General features: G+C 48.2%; 1 protein-coding gene across 3 annotated transcripts in view; it reads left to right on the top strand.

The window, feature by feature from the left end:
- Nucleotides 1–23304, top strand: part of CNIH3 (cornichon family AMPA receptor auxiliary protein 3) — a 167078-nt gene that overhangs the window by 105877 nt on the left and 37897 nt on the right. For 2 of the 3 annotated variants that reach the window (XM_074316949.2, XM_074316951.2), the window contains 2 exons: nucleotides 12390–12458; nucleotides 16097–16144. In XM_074316949.2, coding sequence (XP_074173050.2) covers nucleotides 12390–12458; nucleotides 16097–16144 — 117 coding nt within the window. The remainder of the gene's footprint in view (nucleotides 1–12389; nucleotides 12459–16096; nucleotides 16145–23304) is intronic. The other variant, XM_088799130.1, reaches the window with a different exon arrangement.

Raw genomic sequence — 23304 nt, 5'->3', positions numbered from 1 at the left:
ACAAGAAGTGAGCTCTCAAGCCTTGAAAAGACTTGAAGGAATCTTGAATGCATGTTACTAAGTGGAGGGAGCCAATCTGAAAAGGTTACATGACATTCTAGAAAAGGCAAAAGTGTGGAGGCAAAAAGCTCAGTGGCTGCCAGGTCTGGGGGTAGAGAGGGATGAATAAGCAGAGCACAGAGGAGTTTTAGTGCAGGGGACCCTCCCTGGAACCTGTGACTACGTTACATTACCTAGCAAAAGGGACTTTGCAAATGCAACTAAATGAAAGCTATTGAGATGGGGGCTAGCCAGGTGGCCCAGTGTAATCACACAGGCCCTTTCAGAGGGACGCAGGAGGGTCAGAGTCACAGAAGCACATGTGACGATAGAAGCAGAGATCAGATGACACTAATAGGATGGAAGTGTCCCTGGGCCCAGACGGAGCAGACAGGCGAATTGGATACATGCTTCCAAGAAGTTGCACAGACTAACCAATTTGATTTTAAATACTTGCAATTAGCTCTCTTGAGAGCAACATGTTAATTTATGTAAAGTCATATGCAAATGAGCACCAGAGACAAGTGGCCTGGCCCTGCTCCCTTATTCAGGATCCAACCTTGTGCCCTTGTGTTGAGTTCTGGTTTTGGCTCTGGGACTCTGGGGCTCTTGTGTTGGCAAAACACTGTCGGGATGGGCAGTGGAAGAAAGGACTGTTCCAATTTAAACAGCCACAAGAACAAAAATTTGTTTAGCAAGTTGGCAAGTTGTTCACAAACTGCTTTCTATTCACATGAGGTTTTAGAGGCCTGACAAACTTTCTTCTTGGAAGGAAGAGATTAGGGAAAGGTTTGTGAGGACCCAATCCTGAGATGAAAACTAAGGAGAAGTTTCCTTGGCTCTCTGGTGGAGCCCCATTGTTATTGCTGCCCAAATTCAGGCCCAGCTGCCCAGTTTCTGATCGGGGCTCCTCGGGCAAAGGTGAGAAGGTCGGTGTGGAGCCCCTGTGTTCAGTGTAGACACCGGTGTGACGGCATCTTCTGGAACGAGTCCTCAGTTTTCCATGTTTCTTTAGATGGTGGTGGGCTGGGGGGCAAGAGATGTGGGGGCGGAGAGGAAGGAGAGGTAGGTAAAGATAGAGACAGAACACGCACACATGCACACACACGCACACGCACACTCACACGGTAAAACTAATGAGCATGAACTCAGAGCAGTGGGCAGCTGCCTCTATGATGTGGCTTCTTTGGTTGGAAGTAGTGAGTTTGGAGTGACAATAGACTTAGAAAAGCAAGGGAATAAAAAATATTAATAGTAAAATAGCTTAGGGTGGGTATTTTCCTGATTACACGAATAAGTCATACTTATTGTAAAAACACAAACAACCCAGGAATGGTGTAAGGAAACCACTTAATAATAACCTCCATTAGCGTTCTGGTGACTGTCCTTTCATATGTCTTTATGGTCACCCATGTGCATAATTTTACATAAATAGAATTATACATGCTAGTTTTTTAACCAGCACTTTCAGAAGTTGTGGGTTTTGTTGTTACTCTTCCCTCTACCCCCCGCATCCTCACTTCCCGTCCCACCACTGTCCCCTTCCTTACTCAGGGTCACCAGGGTCAGTGGCCCGATGTACGCCTGTCATATATTTCTTCATGTCACGTAATCATATTCAAACAAATACTTTTGTAGGGCATGTCTTGGTGTTGGTTGTAAATTGTTCTGTGTCTTGCTTTTCTCACTGAGTAACAGCTCAGAGAAGTCTCTAAGTTCCCTGGTGCGGCTCTAACGGGGCTGTCATGTGCCCCGGCCTAGGCGGCCTGGGCGTGTCACTGCCTACTCAGTCATTCGCTGTGCTTGGGTTCTCACTGCCTGGAGCAGTGCTTCCACTTCTGTGCTTGCCTAGTGCTGCCTTTATTTCCAGGAGCTCCATCCCCGAAGGGGGATTGCTGGGTGGAGGGTATGCATATTTCCATTAGTAATAGGGATTATCAGATCGCTTTCCAAAGGCTGTATCAGTTCACATTTTCACCAGTGGGTGGGTGCGGGTTCCTTTTTCTGTTTCCCTGACAGCAACTTATCATTATTATTATTATTTATTTTTTAGTCTGATAGGTTTGAAATGCTATCTCACTATTACCTTCATGTGTACCCCCCCCCACCCCCCCACCCCCCGGCCTATCAGTGAGGATGAGAAACTTTCATAATGTGATTGACATGGTGGATATTCTTGCAAAGCACGGGTGTTGGCCTGGAGGTTTGCCCTGTAATGTCTGGGTTTGGGGGAGACCTTTCTTCTCTGTGGGCTGCCTAAGGCCAGAGAGCGGACCAGATGGGAGCCAACAGACCTTGTCTGTACTGAAGCACATAAGCAGGGGAGGTGGGGGTAACTTGAACATGCCCCGACTGGGCCTGGACACGGGGTGGCAGGAAACCATCTGGCTCCAGTCTCTGAGGGGCTGCTGGGTGTCTGTGCACAAGAGCCAACAGGTTGATGAGTTTATCAGGTGAGACCCAGCAGTTATGTTGCCCTTACAGGAGGCAGGTCCTACCCTGGGCAGGGTGGCTGAGGAAGGAGCCTGGCTGTACAAACCACAGCAACACAGAAGGAGCAGGAAAGACAGCAGAGACACCCCACAGCGGTTCTTTGGACTTCCAGAAACCAAAGCCACAGAAGCAAAATAAATCCGGGTCGCACCAGCGGTTGGGGCTTGGGATGCTCCTGGGCTTCCCATCCCTGGTGAGGAGGGCACAGGGCCTGTGGGCATCTGTTCTGCACCTCAGCCCACTGGGCAGGGCGTCGGCAGCTCTAGCTGAAAGGACAAAGAGGGTGGAAATGGCAGAAGCATTACTCACCAGGAATTTCCTTACTCGCTAATGGTGAGGACCAACTGACCAGCCCAGTTCTGATAGCGAGAATACATTTTTGATTAGGTTACATTTTCCTTCTAAATCATTTTTTGGCTAATCGTGTTTCAAACTGGGGGGACCTCATCCTTAAAAACACCTGCAGTTTATTAGACATTTCATCCACACTTCCTTAAATGGTTTTTTTCCTTAAATAGTGGGTCTGCGTTCCTCAGGCCAGTATTTTACATGACGAGCAGTTGAGTTTCAGGTATAATATTTCTACATTTTTATCGATTGCTTTTACATGCTTCTCATGAACGCATCTGTTAAAGAAAATATAAGACGGTTTATAATCTTTCTTGCTTTCACTCTGTGAGTGGCAAAGCTGTACGAACTCAGTATAAACTCTCAGTGATTGTCACTCCTTCACACTTCTGCAAGTAAGTAGGAACGTGAGAGCTCTACAGGGTCAGACACCTATTGTAAACAAAGTAAAGCTGCTGTGTTCTAGCCCTTCTTTCTTCTTTAACCCAAGCTAAAGATTTGAAGTTGCTTTTGGGTAATCTAGGTGCATGCCTCAGGCCTTCTCTTGTGTTTGTTTGTTTTGAATAAAGAGGATCTTCTATATGCTGATGATACAGTTTTAATTTTTTTCCTTTGGTCATAAATTAGGAATGGCCTCCATAGACATTTATTTTAGCCATTGTCTGAAACCTAGTTCTAAAACCAGAATCAGCAGTTGTCTTGCAGACTTTAATTGGTTATACCCCATGACTGCATAGGGCAGATCACGTCCGTTTGTTTCTTAGGGACACACTTTGCAAATAATGCAGCCTGGAGAATTCATTAGGAAGCTGTTGTTCAAAGCCAGATATTCCACAGCAGCATTGCTGAGATTTAAAAAACAAGCAAACAAACAAAAACACCCTTTGTTGAGCGACTAGCGCAACTAGAGCAACTAGTAACCAGCAGTACTTGCTTTGATAGTTTTCCAGATCAAAATAATTTCCTTCTCTCCAGTGCAGAATGTTGAGGACTTCATCCATCATCCATTCACGTGCTGGAATGTCTCCAGAGTATATTTTTTTCTTTAATTTTTAGGAAAGGCAACATGGCCTAACCTTCAGGTCTCTTGCAGGCTCCTGTGACACTTAGGGTCCCAGTAGGAGAGAGAGGGCGCATTGAAAGGGGGTGATTGAGGAGAGTTTCATGAAAGGCCTCTTTACAGAGGGGCAGGATTAAGAAACCAGTAGAGATGGGAAAGCATCAGGTCTAGCAGACGGGGAAGCTGTTATTATCCCAGGTCTGAAGGGGTGAGGGGAGGAAGCAGTTCCCAGAAAGCTGTAGGGGTGGGTGTGTCTCCTGATGGGAGCTGTGGCCTCAGGTAGAGGAGCAGAGACCTGCCAAGCCGCTGTCCAGCAGGAAAGGAACCGGGAACCTGTACCCTGCCAGGACCCTGTGGTCTTCTGCTGGTGCCTCCTATAGGCCTATCATCATGGGGCATAAACAATTAAAGTCTGCAAGACATCTGCTGACTCTGGTTTTAGAACTAGGTTTCAGACAATGGCTAAAATAAATGTCTGAGGAAGGCCAGAGGGTGCATTCATTAGAGATCAGTCCCCCAGGGCTGAGAGCAGGGTGGGGAAGGGTGAGCAGAGACCCGAAGGGGTCCATGGAGACTTTTCAGTACATCTCAGCTTTGGGCGGGAGGAAAGTGGGCACCCAGGCAGGAGGGAGAAGCCAGGTTAGATTCCTCAACTTGCGCAAGTCATTGTCAGAGTTCCTGTTGGCACACGGGACCTCCAAGCTGTCGTGAGCCATTGCTGATGACCCGTGGTCCTGGAGAAGCTCACGTCCACTTCCCTGTTCTTCGGCTGTTCAGGTCCCAGCGTGGGAGATAGATCAGTGGCAGACGATTTGAAGCACATTCAAAATCAGGACCGTATTGTCTTGTCTTGCCTCCCCCAGAAAATGTTTTTACTGGGTCATGCTTTTGTGTGAGTTCTCAGCAATTACTGAGGGATGCTGCAATAAAAACCCAACGCCTATTGCTGGATCTGCTGTGTTGTTTGTGTGCGTGCTCCACCGTTGTTAAAATATGTGCAGTAAATGGTTTTTAGATGTGAGTGTTGGGGATAGTTTGTTTCCCCTGAAGAACTAGTCTGCTTTTTCTTTATGGACATTGAGAACTATGTAACTGATTTCTTTTCCACTTTTGCTTCTGGGCATCTTAGCTGCAAAATTTCAAGCCAACTAATTTGGATCTTTGAGCCCTATGAGGTGTGTGTGTGTGTGTGTGTGTGTGTGTGTGTGTGTGTGTGTGTGTTTCCCCCTCTAAACTTTTACATTTTACTTAGGTTTGAAATTTTTTCTGAATCTAATTTTTATTCTTAATTATTTTTCACTATTTTATATAATGTACATAATTATATATGTCATTATATAATTATATATATTTATATATGTAATACACATTTATACAATTATATAATTGTATAATTTTCACTAATTTATGTAATTAGATTTTATATAATACCACCTGAAATAATTTTTTCTATAAGGTAGAGCATTCTTACACATTCCTGAATATGGGTAAATTCAGTTGCTTAATTACTGGATCTGGAGGAGATTGACCTGGACGGAAGCTCTGCCTCCTGGGACCTGCTGCATGAGGGGTGGACGTGTGACTGCCCTCAGGGAACGGCCCCCTTGCATGCTGGCTTGCCCCAGGGCTCCATCTTTGGTGCAGAGGCACACACATTCCCACCTAGCGAGGCAGTGTGGGGTAGGAGAGGGACATCCCCCACTTTGTCTGTAAGAACTGGGTGGGTGGGTGCGATCAAATACTATTTCGAGAAAAAAGTATTTCGAGAAGTTTAAAATATTTCATATTTATTCATGCACTCATTTCCATTTATTACAAACACTAAGCCAAGAATAAGAATATGGTGAACTCATTCATTCATTCTTTCAATAGATATTTATTGAGCAACTGCTGTGTGACTGGCTCTGATCCAAGTGCTGGAGATGCAGCAGTGACCAAAGCGAAGTGTCTCCTCTTAGAGCATTGCATCCTGTAATCCCTGAGGCACTCATAACCTCGTGGGATTCTTTGTGTCTCAGGGGCAAGGAAGGACTTAGATAAAAACTTCAAAAAGTGTAAAACGTAAGGCAAAAATTGCTTGATTTCTATTCAATGAAGGATACCAGAGATGGAGTTAATTAACAGCTGACAGATGAGAGAAGATATTCAATATGTCTCAAATGGAAAGAGAACTCATATCTACCACATACCAGCAATAAGCACAAATCAAAAGGAAAAAAGGCAGTGATCTCATAGAAAAATAGACAAGCAGCTAAACAGGCAATTTACAAAAATGAGCACCCAAATGACTAACCATTATATGAAGAGAAGCTCTAACTGGGGAAAGACAAGTTAAAACAACAAAAAGATCACTTAAAACCTATTAGACTGTAAACACTAGAAGCTAGGTGCTGTCAAGTGTTGGCAGGGAAATGGGATGCAGTCAGGGAGTGCTTAGTTCAATTTAAAAATCCCCATAAACCGCATGATCCAGCAGTTTCATTCTTAGGTATAAATCTCAAAGAAATTGGCACACCGATCTCTAAGAGAACACGCATGGGGGTCTTGCAGCATTATTTGGGTGCAAGATCAAATCCATCTCTATCTCATTGGATAGACAAGACGTAGTGGCTGTACCCATGGACTCCTGCAGCTACACTGCTGAATGCAAAAGGTTAGCAAGAGATACGAGGTAGGTAAATGAAAAATATGTGTACGCGAACATGCATACTTTGCAAGAACACAGCAAAGAGAAAGGTACACATTAAACATACACCAATAATTGTCTAGGATGGAGGGAAAGGACTAAAGGGATAAAAGGAAATTGATGAAAGAAAAAATAAAAGAGGGCCTCGCTGAGGTCAGTGATGATAATGTGTCGTGAGCCAATGAGTAGAGTTAATGTATAATCTGCCCCTTGGGATCTCAAAACCAACACAGAGCAAACCACCACCACCGACTTTTAAAATTTTAAGTTCTGTGAGTCCTGCCTCCCTTTATCCACATCCTACCTTCAATTTGTTTGAAGAATTTACATTTACACTCAGAGCAATCAATGTCTTGCTTAATAGGCTGCAACTCCCAGTTGCTTTTTTCAGAGTTCACGCACGAGAATGGTGTTGAAGAAAAAACTGTTCTAACCCTTGTCAAAGTGATAAGGAACACTTTATTCAAGGCTATTGCAATAGGGGAGAGAGAGCAGGCTCCATTCTGGATACAACAAGGACAAATGGGGATTTATAGCCAAGAAGCAGGGCGAAGGGGTTGGTGGATGGAAACTTACTCTGAGGAGCCTTCCAGGGTAAGGGGAATTCTTCCGAAACTGACTTGGTAGGATTCTTGCTGGAGGCGGGCCAGGGTGATCAGATATCAAGGGTGGGGGTTCTTCCTGTACCAACATAGCAGGATTCTGGCAAAACGAGGCTCTGCAAGGATGGACACAGTGCCCCAGGTTGAAGCCTAGTTAAGAAGAGGGCTCAGAAGGCCTGAGTGAAGTTTGGTCAAGGAGACAGCCTTTGTCGTCGGCCAAGCCAGTGCCTCGCCTGCTTTTTGTAGCGTCTCCTCCAGCTCTAACCACAGTGCCTGGCAAATGGCACATTTTTAAGAATGAATAATGATGGTTCTTCATGGAAGATACTTTGGGGTGTGGGAGCCTCCTAGATGCATGTCCATACTCGCTCTTGGGTGTGCACCCCCCAGAGCGTGGGCCAAGCTGGCCAAGGGGTGCTGCAGGACTGGGAGTCGGAGGAGGCACTTGCTGACCCAAAGGAGCAGAGGACACTGGGACCAGAAGGAGGAACGATTCCAAGAGCCCTGTGGGAGGCTGGAGGCCCAGACTGCAGAGCGTCCAGAGCCGGAAATTGTTCCTGAAGTCTCCCATTTGAGGAGCAAGCTCAAGCTGGGTGGGAGGCAGGTAGGGATAGGCAGGCAGAGCGGGCTCTGAGGTTCCCGACTTGCATGACGGGGTGGCCATGTGCTGGCTGGGGACTGGGGACTGAGGGGAGCGGGGGGCTGTGGCCCGACTGAGTGGGACCAGGAGGGCCCCTGAATGCTGCCAGCCACCACCCCCCTCCCTTCCCTCCTTCACTGCTTGTGTTCTTCGGAGTGGCCGCCTCCCGGCTGCAAGTCAGCAGAGTGTGTGGGCCTGCTCATTGCCCTCTCCTCTCTGGATGTTACTCGAACCAGGATGGCTGCTGGCTGGCGCCAGGGAGGCCCTGCGGAGTGCCAGCGGAGCACGTCGCTGGGCCTGCCCCCTCTCCCTCTCTTGGCCTCAGTCCCAGAAGTGTATGGCTCTGGGGCATCTTTGTTTTCTGTTAACTAGGTGGGAACCAGGGAAGCAATGTCAGAACCAGCTGTGTCTGCAGATTCTGGCAGAGACAACGGCCCATAATCTGTGCCCCGTGTTCCCTAATTTGTACTTATCATTCAGGTCTAGGGGTTGGTCCAGGGGCTGCTGATGCCTCCCCTCCCAGCTCACCGGCTGATCCCAGGCTCCTTCCCAGCATCCATTGCTCCATCTCCCACCCGTGACAGAACAACCGTTAACTTTCACATAAATTTGCGTCGTCAGGGCGGTACTACCCTTGGCTCCTACTACTTTTCCCCTAAAAGTGCCAGGGTCCTCTTGGATTGTGTGACACTAGTGACTGTGCTTAAGGCCCAGGAGGGAGGCACATGAGGCCGGAGAGGTGAGGCCCAAACACCTTCCTGGCGGTAGTAACGACAGTAACAGATGGAACAATAGTTACTGTATTGTGACTTTCATTGTACCCAGTGGTTTATGTGCATCATTTCATTTAATCCTCACGGCAGTAAGATGAGAGGCCTTGTTTTGAATCCTGAAGTCATTTAAGAACATTTGGTCTCAGTTTCTTCATCTCTAAAATGGGGACAGTAACAGTACCTGCCTCATGGGGAGGCTGAAGGAATAAAGACTAAAAAGCATGCACAGCACGAAGCCCAGGGCCTGACATTGTGAGCATATGATAAATGGTGGCTGCTATTATAATCATCTTGATAAGAGCACTTGTCACATTGTAATGTAATGATCCGTTTACGTGCTCATCTCTCCCTCTGGGAGGACAGGAGCTGTATTTTGTTGATCTTGTCTCTGCAGGGCCCAGCCCAGTGACCGCGTGTAAAAAGATGCTCACTGACTGTTTGCCAAGTGAATGGATGGGTTAGTTAGCGAGTAGTTACCAGGTGGGCGTGGGGCTGCTGGAAGCCTCTGTGCTCACTGTGTGCACTGCCATCCCCATCATCAGAAAGCACCGTGAACGACCCACTGTCTCATGGCACTCACAGACATAAGCTAGGCTTGTGGGCCTTTCTTCCTTCACCCCTCCCTCCAGGCTGGGGGCTGAGGGGCCGCCCTGGTCACCTGCTCTCCTGCTCGCTCAGCAGCTCAAATCCACAGGCTCCTCCCCCTTCAGTCCAGACCCGCCTCCCAGCACTCATATAGGGACAGGACACAGGCCAGGACTGGGCGTGGGGACTCTGCAGGCATGTCTTCTGTCACAGCCACGGCCCGGGGGCTTGACTTTCCTCCATGGGCTCCCAGCCTCGTTGGGGAGCTCCAATCTGTTGCGGCAACAGTTAGGGTGTTCTGAAGCCACCCAGAGACTTACTTTCAGTTGACTGGATCAAAATATGGTGAATTGTCTTTATAACTGAATAAATAATAGGCCGAAGGATTGCTGATGTCATCCTCAGCAATGGGGAAGGGGGAGCCTCGGGCTCTGCCCTCAGTCCCAATCAGCTTGCATTTATATTGGGGTGACTGTGTCTGTGGTTACTGAGGACAGTATGTTCACTAGATTTGTAGTTGGGAGATGGCTCATATTTCAATAGATTGGACCAATGGACCAAACTGAATAGGGAGGAATTAAAGGGATAAACGTCAGTTTCTGCTCGTAGGACCCCAAATCCAACAGTGCACGTGCAGAATGAGGTGGACTGAGTTTAACTGAAGCACATGAAAAACACCTAGTGCTTTTGGGCAATGCAAGGCCATTATGAAGCCAGGGACGTGATGTGGCTATAGAAAGCTAATGCTATCAGGTTATATTAACAGAGATACAGGTTATAGAACAGAGGAGGTGAGGGATACTTTTACTCTTCATGCCTACTGGCCTCACCTTGAATATGGTGTTTAGTTCTGACAGTCACATTTTAATACAGTACAGATATTTACAACCTATGGTGTCAGTGGAGGGCTATCAGGATGATGAGGGAACTCAGTGCCAGTTTATATAAATAAAGGTTGGAGAGATTTAGCTTGAAGAAGAGAGATTTGCTGGGTTCCCGGTAGCTGACAATCCTTAGAGGGGTTCCTTGTGGAAGAGTGACTTGACCTGTCCTACTGGCCTCTAAAGCAGTGCTGTACAATAGAATTTTCTGTGATGATGGAAATGTTTTATATCTATACTGATTAATAGCTATTAATACCAGACAGATGTGGTTTTTTGAGCAATTGAAATGTGGGAACTGATTTTTAATTGAATTTTAACTAATTAAAATGTAAATTTAAGTAGCCAAATGTAAGTAGCTGCCTTATTGGACAGTGCTGCTCTAGAGGGCAAGGAAAAGAATAGACCAGGGTTGGCAAACTGTTTCTGTAAAGGGCAAAATAGTGACTATTTTGGGCTTTGCAGGCCAGACGGCGTCTGTTGCAACTACTCAACTTAGCTCTTATAGTGTGAAAGGACACACGATGCATGACAGAATGCATGTGTCCGTGTTTCAGTAAAACTTTATGGAAGCTGAAATGTGAACATAACATAGTTTTACATGTCACACAATATTCTTCTTCTTTTGATTTCTTTCCGCAATTATTTTAAAAGCGTAAAAACCATTGTCAGCTCACAAGTTGTGCAAAAAGGGGTAACCGGCTGGCTTTGGACTGCGGGTTATAGCTTATTGACCCTGGCTTAGACCAGGTGGAAGCCCAGAGAGTCATGGCAGTTCAATGCAGGAAGACAATGATTCATTAGAAGTAGCCAGGGATGGACCGCGCATCCTCAGTAAATGATAAGTTTCTTGTTGCTAAAGGATTTAAATACAGGCTGGATAATTAGCTGGCAACGGATGATATAGAAATGTGTTTACTTAATACAAGTTATACTAGCATTTTCTCCTAATTCTTCAGGAGTATTAAAAATCAGGATGATATGTGACTGCTTTAAAATTATACCTGCTTTGTAGAGGGAAGTAGGTTGTTTTCATTCACTTGGTGCTTTCAGCACCATGGTGCTGGAACAGCGACTCATGGGGGTGGTGTGCTGGCTTCATTGCTTTGACAATTCTGCCAAGTGTTCAGGGACCCGGGGATGTGCCTTCCTGGGGGAGCTGCCTATGTCCACTTATGTGCAGCCCAGGAGAGATATTGCTGAGAGGACACCTCACTGGCCAAACACTGCCTTGTTCTGCCAGAGTCCGCCTTCTGGGGACAGGTGGCTGGGGTTAGGAAGCTTCACCCCTCGCTTGTTCTTTACGTGGGTGTGCCATGTCTCATCTTGACGGGAGAAGCTCACCTCCAACATTCTCCCCTCTAGACAAATGGGGAAACCGTTGCTCTCTGGGGAGCTCTGAGTCTCTGTCCAGAATAAACTTGAGGACCCAAGTCCAACAGACTAAGCTGTGAGGCCCTGCCTGTCCAGGAATTGGTGGTCCAGCCGCTGGACAGCTAGAGATGGGGTTATGTCTATACTGTCAACTCTGTTTTCTTCTTTTTCTCTTCTGCCTTTTGCCTGACTTCTGTCCATTTGACTTCCAATTAGCATCTCCGCCAAAATAAACAAAAATAAAAACTCAACAGCTTCCTTCTGTAAGCAGAGAAGCTGAAAGTGCTGGTTTGAAGTTTTCAAAATGTTGTGCCTTGCTCCAAACCCCAACAAACTGCCCTCACCTCAATAGAGTTTTCTCTACATGTTTGTAAAGCACAGGAAGCTTAAAAAGCTTTATTTTGGGGATTTTTAAAATTGAGATATATTTTACATACAACGTTGTATACATTTTAGGTGATACATCTATATTGCAATATGGTTGCCATTGTAGCATTAGCTGACCCCTCTACGTCATCCCATAATTATCATGTCTTCTAGTGTTGGGAACAATTAAGATCTAGTCTCTTAGCGAGTTTAATCTTGATAACACAATTTTGTCGTCTAGACTCACTGTACTGTGTATTAGGTCCCGGGACTCGCTTATCTACTAGTCACAAGTATGAACCCTAAACAAGGTCTCTTCCATTTCCTGTTTGGGGGCGTTTTAAGCAAGCACAGGAGTAGACAGAAGGGTGCAATCAGCCCCAGTGCCCCTCACCAGCTTCGATGGCGACCAACCCTGGCCAGTCTCGTGTCCCTGGTACCCTCTTCCCGCCTTCTTTTGAAGCAAAGCTACAGGAAGCTTTAGACGCGGTATATTGACTCATCTTTGTAGTAACATCTCAATTCTGTGGATTCCGTTTCAGATAATTGCCTTCGATGAGTTACGGACGGATTTCAAGAGCCCCATAGATCAGTGCAACCCTGTTCATGCGGTGAGTAACGGGTGCTGGTGACGGGAAGGGTGGTGTCACCACAGGTTTCCCAGGGCTTGTGGGGGGTGGGGGAGGCGGGCGAGGAACCAGGATGAGGAAGGAACACCCTCGGCCCTGACTGTACCTCTGTGCCTGGCTCAGGTTGTCCAGGAGACTTCTCGTTCTTGAGGCCTGCTGAGGTCTCCCTGCAGGTCAGGTATGGCAGCCCCTAACCCAGGTGGAGAAGGCCTGCTGCGCTGTGGCTCTCAAGGCCTCGCATTAGTGGCTTTTGGTTACTCATCTTGGAAGCAGGAGGGCTCCACGCTGGCCCGCATGTTGGGCGGGATGTGGGAGTGTCATTAGTGCTTGACCTCGGGCTGCGCTTGGCCAGGTGTCTCAGGGGGAGACGTGCAGGGTGAGTAGATGCACAAAGCTGCTCACCCCATATCCACCATCCGGGAAGCATTCGTCTGGAGAGGCTCTGTGGGCCTGAGCTTAGCTCTCTTCCCACTGGGGCCCCTCATTCAGTGTGCTTGTCTGTCCGGGTTCAGCACGGAGAAGACCCCTGCCCCAGCATGTGTGGCTCCATCTTGCTCGTCCGGCCATGCATGCCCCTCCCTCTGCCCTGGATGGATATAGACAGAGGCCTGGATGCAGGGACAGGAGGAGGATGTGACTTCTGCTTCTCTGCTCAGTGCAGCCAGGACCCAGAGCCAGGGACCCTCCATGGGTGTGGCCAGAGTCTTTTCCAAACTCCTCCCAGACTGGCCCTGCTGGGCTCACAGGATAGAGCACACACAGTCCGTGGAGAATGTGTGTCTCCATCGAAACTCACTGGGCCTGTGTTTATTTAAAGTTCCTTCCAGGCCCTGGTTTCTGGTGCAGAGGCAAGTTTTTGTGTGAATAGCTCTGTTGATCTTTTCAGTCACAAGTTGTAGTGAGACCACCAGGAGTTACTAGTGTGATGCCATCTAAACCTGGAAGGCTATGGCAACGTTCTTTAGTGAGGGGACAAAGAGCTGTATTCTTAGCTGCAGGGAGGCAACGAAAGACCTGCGACCAGGCTGCCGTGTGCCCCTCTGTAAAGTACAGGCTTATGACGGGGCTGCAATGTTTGTTCTTTCTGAGTTTTTACTATACGCTAGAAACTCGATATGCTACGTTACCTCTAACCGTCCCCAGGACTCTGCCAGGCAGGCATCGTTTACCGTCGGGCCCTCATCCAGGAGCACAGCTCCTGAGCAGTGAAGTCAGGACTGGAACCCAGTTCTGCTCATCTCCAACGCCCATGTTCTTACCACCTCCTCGATGCTGTCTCTTTAACAGACTTGATTTTATTAAAACTGAGGCCCCCTGGGCATCACATTCTTTGATTCTCTGAAACAGAGACAAACCCTTTCAAAGTCAGAATTTTGTTACTTGAACAAATCCTTAAGTTCCACTTGAAACCTCACTACATTTTGTGAAGTGTATCATTATTAAAATGCATTTTGCTTTCATTGTAATGTGGCTCCTCCAGGCCTGAAAGGGTTGCAGCCCAGGTCTCATTTCTTTCTGGATGTTTCTGTGTTTGCCACCGACAGTACACAGCTGGCTTGCCCATACCCACTCGGTGTACAGAGCTGCTCGAGGCCGAGAGGGCGCTTCCGTTTCGGAATGCTGGGGAGAGTCAAGAGCCTGCTTTCCTTCTGCCCGGTTGTGAGGGCTCAAACTAGGAAGCGGCTCACCTAGAACAGCCAGGGCCTTCTTGTATGATCGCAGGCGACATGCTAGGGAGACATTTGTCCTGTCACTCAATGCCATCACGCAAATTCCACATCGGGTCGCAGGCGATCGGAGGTGATGCCGTGAGACATTTTCATGGAGCCCGTCACCCTCTCCCCAAGGCGAGTTTCTCAGTTCACACAGAACAAAGAGAATTGACTCCCAGGGGAGCGTCTCTGCAAGGTCGGTGCCAGAACAGAGCCTGCACACAGTAGGCCCGCAGTAACTATTTGTTGATGAAAGAATGAATGAATGTTGAAGAGTGAAGCTGTACAGCATAGAAACTGGAGCTCAACTCCTTTTTCCTATTATTAAAGCTACACTTCTAATTAGTAATGAACTGATTAAACAGCCTGAGACCTGAAGGCCAGCCCTCTCGTGGACACACGGAGGCCACCAGGGAAGAGACTCTTGTCTGAGATAGAAAAATAAATGTATAAACCACAAGTGGAGCAGCAATAGTCGCATTTCCCCAGGTCTTATCATGTTGTTCCCTGGCAGGGAGTGAAATGCTCTGGAAGCCTCATTTACTTCGTCTCCAAGCTCTTTAGGCCTCTGGAGGGCCCCTGCGGTGGCATGTCAGGACCAGGTGGCTTGAAATAACCCTTCACTGCTTGGTAACAACAGCGTGGAAGGACTTGTGTTACAAGTAACTGCTGATCGGTGTGACGCATGCCTGAATGGACGCGCATGACGCCGCTGGTTCTTTAGATGTCAGACCCCCTGAAGCCCCAGAGATGGTCGGACGTCTGAGTGGAAAGGAGGAGGAATGGTTTGTGCTCCTCCTCGTTTCTCAGGTTGCCCTCGCGCTTCCTTTCACCAGCTGGGCTTTCAGCCTCCCTGCAGAGCAACGCGAGGTGTCCTCCGAGGAGCGGGCTGCTGGTGGAGGCACCAGTGTGTGTCCTGTGCACCCCCTTTCGTGCCTGCTGTCTCGCAGCTTTGCCGTTATCCTCCATTTGGGACGCCTCGATGCCCGGCTCTGTGTGTGCGTGCGTGCACACACGTGTTAAGGATGACATCGTCTCTCTTCCTAGCCATGTGGACACTAGTTTGTACCGATGTGGGCTCTTTCTCTGGCCTTAAAGGATGCAGAGGAATCACCATATTTATGATTTTTAGGACATTGAAGTGTCCCAGCCACATGTCTTCTGCAGATCCCTGAGGAATCGCATTGCCATCACATGTATGGCAACCAAATTGCCTCGGTAATGAATGAGCCCTGGGAGAGGCCACAGCTGCGCTGCAGTGGCTTCGGAAACCAAGGAAGTGACTGCGGGAAAGGGGGCGCGGCACGGGTGTGTGATGTGAGCCTCGCCACCTGCCCAGTTGCAGGTGCACTTGGACGGCTGGAAACGTCTTAGCCCAGGGGCGCTGTCGGTGTCTGATTTAGTGTGGAGATTACTTCCTCTAAATACACTCACTTTAGAAAAACAAAGCCAATGGGCAGAGAGCTTCTCTTGCTTGGACACTTACCAGGGCACATATGCTCTTCGAGGCCTGTGGGGACACCGCCCCCCCAGCCCCAGGAGGGCCGACTACAGGCTTTAGGACATTCAGTGAACACATGCTGCCTGGTCTGTCGTCTGACTGTCTTAGGGGCACTTGGAGGCTGAGAGAGACTTTGACTGTAGAAAAAAGTGCAGACACCTCTGCTGGACTGAGAGGAAAGCTGAGCCCATGCTGTTTTCTGGGGCAGTTCTGTTAACAGCTAATGACTGACAAGGTAGATGGGAAACAGTTAGAAACTCTTGTTAGGAAAAGCCATCGGTGGGAGCACGCACGTCACCTGGCTGGGAGGGGTCTCTGGTGGGTTCTGCCTTCTCTACTGGGGGCTGGATGTGGGGGCTTCTCTCGCTCTAACCTCCCGTCTCCCTTCTCCTTGTGTGTCCTCATAGAGGGAACGACTGAGGAACATTGAACGCATCTGCTTCCTTCTGCGAAAGGTCAGTGCAAGAGCGCCGCGGTCCTGGGTGAAAGGGGCTGGCGTGGCTCAGTGCCTGCTCCAGTCCTGTCTCCCCAGGAAGGCAAGAGTGTGGGGGGAGCCAGTGATGGTTCTTTGGAAGCCTCCAGAGACAAGCGGAGCTCATTGAAAGGGGCAGCCATCAATCAAAGTGTCAGGTCCACACTGGATATTTGCCAGGGCCCTCTGGTTGGCCTCACAGGTTCTTTATCTCTGCATAACGATGGCTGGCATTCGCTGTCTGGTGCTGGGCTCAGAAATGCTCGCACCCGACCGACTTCGGGAAGGTTTTCACTGGATGCTGGGTTTCCTTGGAGGCTTCAGTCTGCCACTCAGCTGTGCAGTTTGGTGGCCAGCATCCCCGGAAGTGTCTGCGTGGTGCGATGGGAGGGGTGTTTAACGTGGGAGCCAGGCATTCAGAGCGTTGCTCTGAGTGGGTGGGCAGTAGGTCACAGCTGCCTCCGTGCGTTCAGGAAGCACACATGTGCACGCATATTTACGTGTGCACGTGCAGCTCAAGCTTGGTGCTTGGCACAACTCTGTGATGTTGCCGGGGGCCAGAGAGCCCGGTCTGTCACTCTCCAGTCAAGAAAGGGTGCTCTTTGTGCGGCAACGTGTAAAGAACAGCAGCTTGCAGGTAAAACCAGCAGGGTCCATAGCCTTGAGCCAAAGGACCTACCTGGCCGCTGTCCAGAGTGGATGGGCCACAGGCCATAGGAAAGTCACCTGTTAACCCAAAAGGAGAAGTGTGAGCCTTGTGTGAATAGGAGAGAAACCAAATGCCACGCCAAGACCGAGGGAAGGGAAACAATTTTGCAAGCTTTTGAAATTTTTTCTATATTTCAGTAATGATAGCTTTCATTGGGAGAGCGAGCTTAATCACTAAGTTAATTAGTATGCAAGCTACTACTTGTCCTTTACTGTTTTCTGAGAAACTCAGTATGTTAGCGTTCCACGTCTTGTATATCATAGCAGGGGAGGTTGACTCAGAGAATGAAAGTACATGTGAATATACTAATGATCCAAGGAATAAAGCACGGTTAAGAAAATAACATCACATTTGGTATTAAGGGTAACTCACGAATTTGTAAGTTATTTTCCCAGACGATACCTTGGACACCAATAACCCACTCCCTCCAGCTGTCACTTCTGTAGTTTCTGGTTTGTTCTTTAAGAATGACACATACGTGTCTTTCACACTCCAAGTTGCCCTTTTTTCCCCATCCTGAATGTACCCTCCTGGGCTTTCTGGAACATTGGTCCATATTTATCACTTGTTAGTACTGCATATCCCTTTATTTGCTTAACCATTGACTCTGGCCAGACAGTAGGCAGTGGCCTGTGGCTGCCTCTGCCAGGAACCTACTGCCCACGCCTTGGACCTTTCAAAGGTCAAAGCCAACAATATCAAAGTACGCGGCCTATGCGAGAAGGGGCTGCACCGGGGTGGCGAGCGCCTCTTGACCACCTTGAGGCAGCAGCCAGCCACCTGCCTGCAGCTTTGTTCCCTTGTGGCATCTTCCTCCTGCCCAAGTCCTCTTGCCATGAGCACATCCGTCTTTTTACCACTTGGCTCCTCTTCACCTTTGCGTCTCTGTGCCCGGGTCCCCGAGGCCATTTTTATTGATGTCCATATGATTTCTCTCTGAATGTGATTTCCTGTTGTTGTCATTTCTGATGGTCTGGCCTTTGAGGCTTTGGTTGTTAGCTTAATTTGGTAATTCTCTGTATTCTCACAGACACACTGAGGGCACATGTGTCTGTCTTCTCCCACTAACATGTAAGTTCTGAAAGGAAAATGACTTTGTTCGCTGTCATACGTAGTGACATAGGAGGAGGAAGTGCTTCATAAATATTTATTCAGTTAGTTGATGACGGCTGCTAACTTTCTGGCACTTCTGTAATCTACACCCTTGTTGGGAACTCTGGATAATCAATAATCTTTCAGCATCACAGCACTGCCCATGACGTAGCGCAAAACTTACATGTTGTGAGGTGTTTACAACTTACATCCAATTTATATTTTACAGTCAAATTGAACTCTATATTGTATTCATTATGGACACAGAAGGTTTCTAAGCTACACGTGCTCCTATCCCATTTCTTTTCTTTGTATTTGTGCCCTCGGCCCTCGTTGTCACTTGTGTTTTAACTTTGTTAATGTCTTCTCTTAGCCAGTTCCGGTTCCTTCCAGCTGAAAGGTGGTGTAGGGCGGTGGCGACACATAAAGGCTTCTGCTGCCTCTGCCCTGAGGAGCTGGGCAACGGGGGTTGGTTAGCACCGCCACCTTCTGGGAACCGTACCTTCCCAGAATTTCTTGGAAGTCGTGGGATACAGACCTGAGCCCACCTGTAGCTCTGCCTTTCTCTATAAGAACAGCACATAGAGATGGGAGAATTAAATGATATAATACACATGCATCTAGCTCATAAACACTCAGCACGCATTAAGTGTTATTTTTATTGTTGTCCTGACCCTCAGCTGCTGCATAAAACTCCTTATAACATCCCTGAACACACATTTGATGCTGAAGCAGGCTGGGGTCATCCTTGGCTGGCGGCATGCTCCTTAGTGCCCCCTTCCGTTTTCTCAGGTAACTGTCATTTGATATTTGAGTCACAAGGAGGGATGGCCAGGGCCTAACCCGGCCTGTCTCATTCTGAATGGGCTTCTGAGTTCAGATTTCCAAGCTGGGAGCGCCTGTTGGGGGTGGTGGGGAGGGTTAATGGGTTAGTTAGCACCGCCACCTTCTGGGAACTGTACCTTCCAAGAATTTCTTGGAACTCATCTCCTAAACACCCCGGAATGTGATGCTTCTCAGCAGCTGACTGTTGTTAAACCACCTCCTCAGCTTCTCAGGAGAAAGAAAGGGATTTGCAAAGGAAATCCATTTTCAGCTCTATAATTATCAGAAAATGTGTTCTCTGGGTAATTGTCTGAGCCGCAGGGTTCTTGTGGCGACTTGTGCGTATGATTCACTTTGTCGTGGTAACAGCCCCTTGCTTCTTGCACTGCTCTCCCCGCTGAGCGTGTCGTCGGCTCTGTGGGTCCCTATAAAGTACAGGGTTGGGAGCCGGAGGCGCCACGGAAAGCAGAGCTTGGTTTGATGGCTGCTTTCAGGCACAGAAAGGGTCCTCGTGGGGAGAGGACTGACTAGGAGCCTCCTGCTGCATCTCCAAGTTCAGGAAATGGTTCGAGGTAATGAACGGAAGTGGAAGCCCAAGACCAGTATGAGAAGCAAGAGAACGTTTCTTTATAGACCGCAGTCGTCAGACCTTGGGACTGGATGGCTCCTGGGGGGCGATGCAGTGTTCACCTCCCTTAAACCAAGTGAGACAACCTCACGTCTGGGATGGTTTCGAGTTAGACTGAAACTGCTGGAGAGGAGGTACCAAGCTGCACAGTTTGGGGTGTCCGTTCTGGCATGACAGTGCTGTGATTGTGCAGTTTACCCGCTGATTTCCCCAAGAATATGTCCTGTCTTCCTGCAGGCTTTCCGACATTGGCGCGTGTAAAAAGCTCTAGTGGATGGATAATGTTTACTGTCTCCGTTAAGCAGCACCAATGGGACAATGAAGAGAAGGATGAGTGGGGGGGGGTTGGGAGTAGGTGGGGGGTTGAGTTCCCTGGAGAGGTGTAAACAGGCTCATGGGAGGGGCAGGTGCTCCAGGTTTAATTCTGGAAAGAACACTACAGCGATCGGGCCACAAATGTTACCACTTTTGGCCACCTATGCCCCTTCCTCCTCAGGCTTATCCAGAGCCACCCCTCTGTCTTAGGGAGGTGCCATGGTGTGATGTGAAGCTCAGTGGTGTGAAACCTGAATCCACAGCAGACATTGCATAATGTGGTTCTGAAAGCAGGGGCTGGAGGGGATGGGGAATGAATATGACCCTTTTGGAGTGCAGAGTCCGTTTGTGAAATAGGAAGATTGCATTACAGTTGACCCTTGAACAATGCAGGGGTTAGGGGGACCGACCTACCACACAGGTGAAAATCTGCGTATGAGTTTGGACTCCCCCAAAACTTAAGTTGCTCCTTGGTATCTGAATGGCATTGGTCCCCTCACTAAAGCCAAAATCTGTGGATGCTCAAATCCCATATATTAAATGGTGTAGATCAATGCATACTATAGTCAGCCCTCTGCGTCCATGGACTCCCAACCTTGGATCAAATCAGTACACGTATTTATTGAAAAAATTCCATGTCTAAGTGGACTCGTGCAGTTCAAACCCTTGTTGTTCAAGAGTCAACTGTATTGTCCCTAATTCTTCACCCTGTCCCGTATCCAGGACTGGCTATAAAATTTGTAAGGCCCAGTGAAAAATGGGCCTGAATTTTGGAGTGATTTGTTATGCAGCATTATTATGGCAATAGCTAACTGATACTGTAAGCATGTACCACTTTTTTAAGGAGGAAAATCTTTTTTTTTTCTTTAAGTGATTTTATTCTGGGCCAGAGATTAGCCATTTGCTGACTCTACAAGTTTACAAGCAGGCAGTCTCAAACTGTGTCCCATTTCTTTGACCTAAGAAGAGGCTGCTAAATGCATTCATCTACCAGAACCCAGAGAGAGACCCATGTCACTCTGGAGCACAGTATTTGTCATGCCTCAACTGCTTGGAAGAATGGTGAAGATGGTGTCTTTTCTCTAATTCCTGGAGCTCCCTGCCTCAAGGGGTTGACTTGATTTCCAGTGTTCTTATCTGTTAACTCGGTCTTCTTGCTGGCCTCTGGAGGGAATGGCGTATTTCAATTGAGAGACCTAATACAGAGAAAAGAGATGCATAAACTCAAAGGTAGTTGTGTGGAATGCCTGAGAGAGACCAGCCTTGGCTCAGTTTTCCAGATCAGAATTCTCTGTTGCTTGGGGGATTTCTAAAGCGTGACCATGGTAATTAATAGCCGCTTGCATTTCTTCAGTGACTATTATATGCCTTTAAATGATGAACTCTTTTAATCCTGCCAACAACCCTATGAAGGCGTCACAATGAATAGCCCCACTTAACAGATGAGGAAATCAAGACTTAGAGAGGCGAAGTATGTATCCTGGGGTCTCATATTTTATATGTTTGTAGCCCTGGGATGTGAAGGCAGGTCTATCTGAGCAGAGTCCACGTTTTTAATCAGCCGCATTATAGGGGCAATTGTTGGTTTCAAATTCTTCGAAACGTGTTCCTTAAGGACCACTACAGTAATATTGCTCAGCTATTTTACAGGAACGATACATACCGAAGCCGCATAGGGCCTCGGGGACCCTATAACATGCTTGGCTCACCACGGTGGGTCCAAGTGGATTCCTTTAAGGCTCTTTTCTAATTCCATTTAACTTCTTGGTAGGATAGTTCACCTCTACGGGGAATGTTCGAAGAAACGCAAAAATGTCCTGGAACAAAATTCGCAACTAGTTTAGAAACCATGTCTCATGTATAATTTATTCTGAGATGCTTTCTGTGGCAAATACCTTGTTAGTCAGAGGGGAGAGTGGAACATTTTATCACCGTGTTAACAGTGGGGCTGTCACGGGGTTGCCGAACCGGAGGCTGGATGGGGCTGGAGCAGAATTCTGTCCTCACTTTGCTCCCGAGGCCACAGCAAGAGAAGCAGAGGGCTTCACATCAGCTCCTTAACACATGGGCTCTGGCTTCTCACCTGAACCTGGGGAGCTGGTTGGCCCCTCCTTATTAGTTCTCCATTGCATGGTAGTAGAGTATCCCCCCAATTTACAACAACCACTATGTATACTTCTCCTGCGTCCATGGGTCACCTGGTTGGTGCCACCGATCCTGGCTGGGCTTGCGTGGAGAAGAGTACGTTCTGCTGGTGTTGGCTGGGGCTCATTCACATGTCTGGGCATCAGCAGACCATTAGCTGATCTAGAATGGCTTCGGCTGGGATGGTTGGTTCTGTGCCACATCTCGTCCTTAGTGACCAGCCTGGGCTTGATCTCATGGTGTCATAGAGAAGACGTGGAAATGCACAAGCACTTTTTCAAGCTTTGGTTTCCACCAAATCTACTAGTGACCTATTGGCTGAAATGAGTCACATGGCCAAGCCCAGGGTCAGTCGGAGGGACTGCAGAGTTACAGGACTAAGGGCATGGGGACAGGGAGGCCATTAATTGGCACCATAAGTGTCATCAATCCATCCATAGGAAGGAGATTAAGATTCAGGGGTTGGGACAATGAGATACCACCTCATACCTGTTAGGATGGCATGAAAAAGACAAGAGGTAACAAAAGCAGCCAGGATGTGGAGAACAGGGAACGCTGGTGAGCTGTTGGTGGGATTGTAAATTGGTCCAGCCCCTACACAAAACAGGACGGGACTGCCGTATGATCCAGCAATCCCGCTTCTGGGTAGAAACCTGAAGGAAATGAAAACACTATGTCGAAGAGCTGTTGCCCATGACCCTCACCCCACATGGCTTCATTGTGCTGCCCTCATCCTACACCCAGGAATTCTCACCGATTGTCTAGAGAGCGCACTTAGAGTTTTCAGCGAAACTTTGCTGCCTTTATTGTGAAAAATCATATGCCAGCATAGTATCAGGAAGTGGCAAATGCTAGTGTCCCCCATTCTGTTCTGTTTGTCATTAGTGGAACTGGTGCCTTCTTATTGTTTGGCATTCCATAATCCCCTGTGGCGATTTCCCAACATACATCTGTTTAAGAACCACTTCTGGCAGTTCTGCTCCGGTAGGTCTTAGGAGGGTCCGGTCGTCTGTATTTTGAAAATGCCCCCTATGTGCTTCTCGTGGGTAGCCAAGGTGGGGAAACACTCTGGGAAATGCTCGGTGACTTGGATGGTTGGTGCATGTGCTGGTGACTGTGAGGCAGCTCCCAGGACGACCCCCCAAGGTTTGCAGCGTTGGATCTGCTGAGGGACAGGGGAAGGGAGAAGGGCTTCAACGCACAGAGACTGGCAGTCAGCAGGAAGATGCAGCCAGCAGCTGACCCAATGCCCAGGGTGAGCTGGGCCCTGGGCTCCAGGCGCTCTCCCCAGCCTGCTGTGTCCTGGCTGTGTCCTGGCTTCCTGACCCATGACGTGACTGAAAGTTGGTTCTGAGTTCAACATGCGGCTGGTACAACCAGCTTCACAAATGGAAGAAGTCTTGTGGCGGTGGGGCGAGGAATCCTGAAA

Source organism: Rhinolophus sinicus, chromosome 6 (assembly GCF_057876585.1).
Source record: "Rhinolophus sinicus isolate RSI-liver-muscle chromosome 6, RSI-T2T, whole genome shotgun sequence".
Taxonomy (NCBI): domain Eukaryota; kingdom Metazoa; phylum Chordata; class Mammalia; order Chiroptera; family Rhinolophidae; genus Rhinolophus; species Rhinolophus sinicus.
Note: the sequence above shows the minus strand (reverse complement) of the source record. Positions and strands in the feature narration are given on the sequence as shown.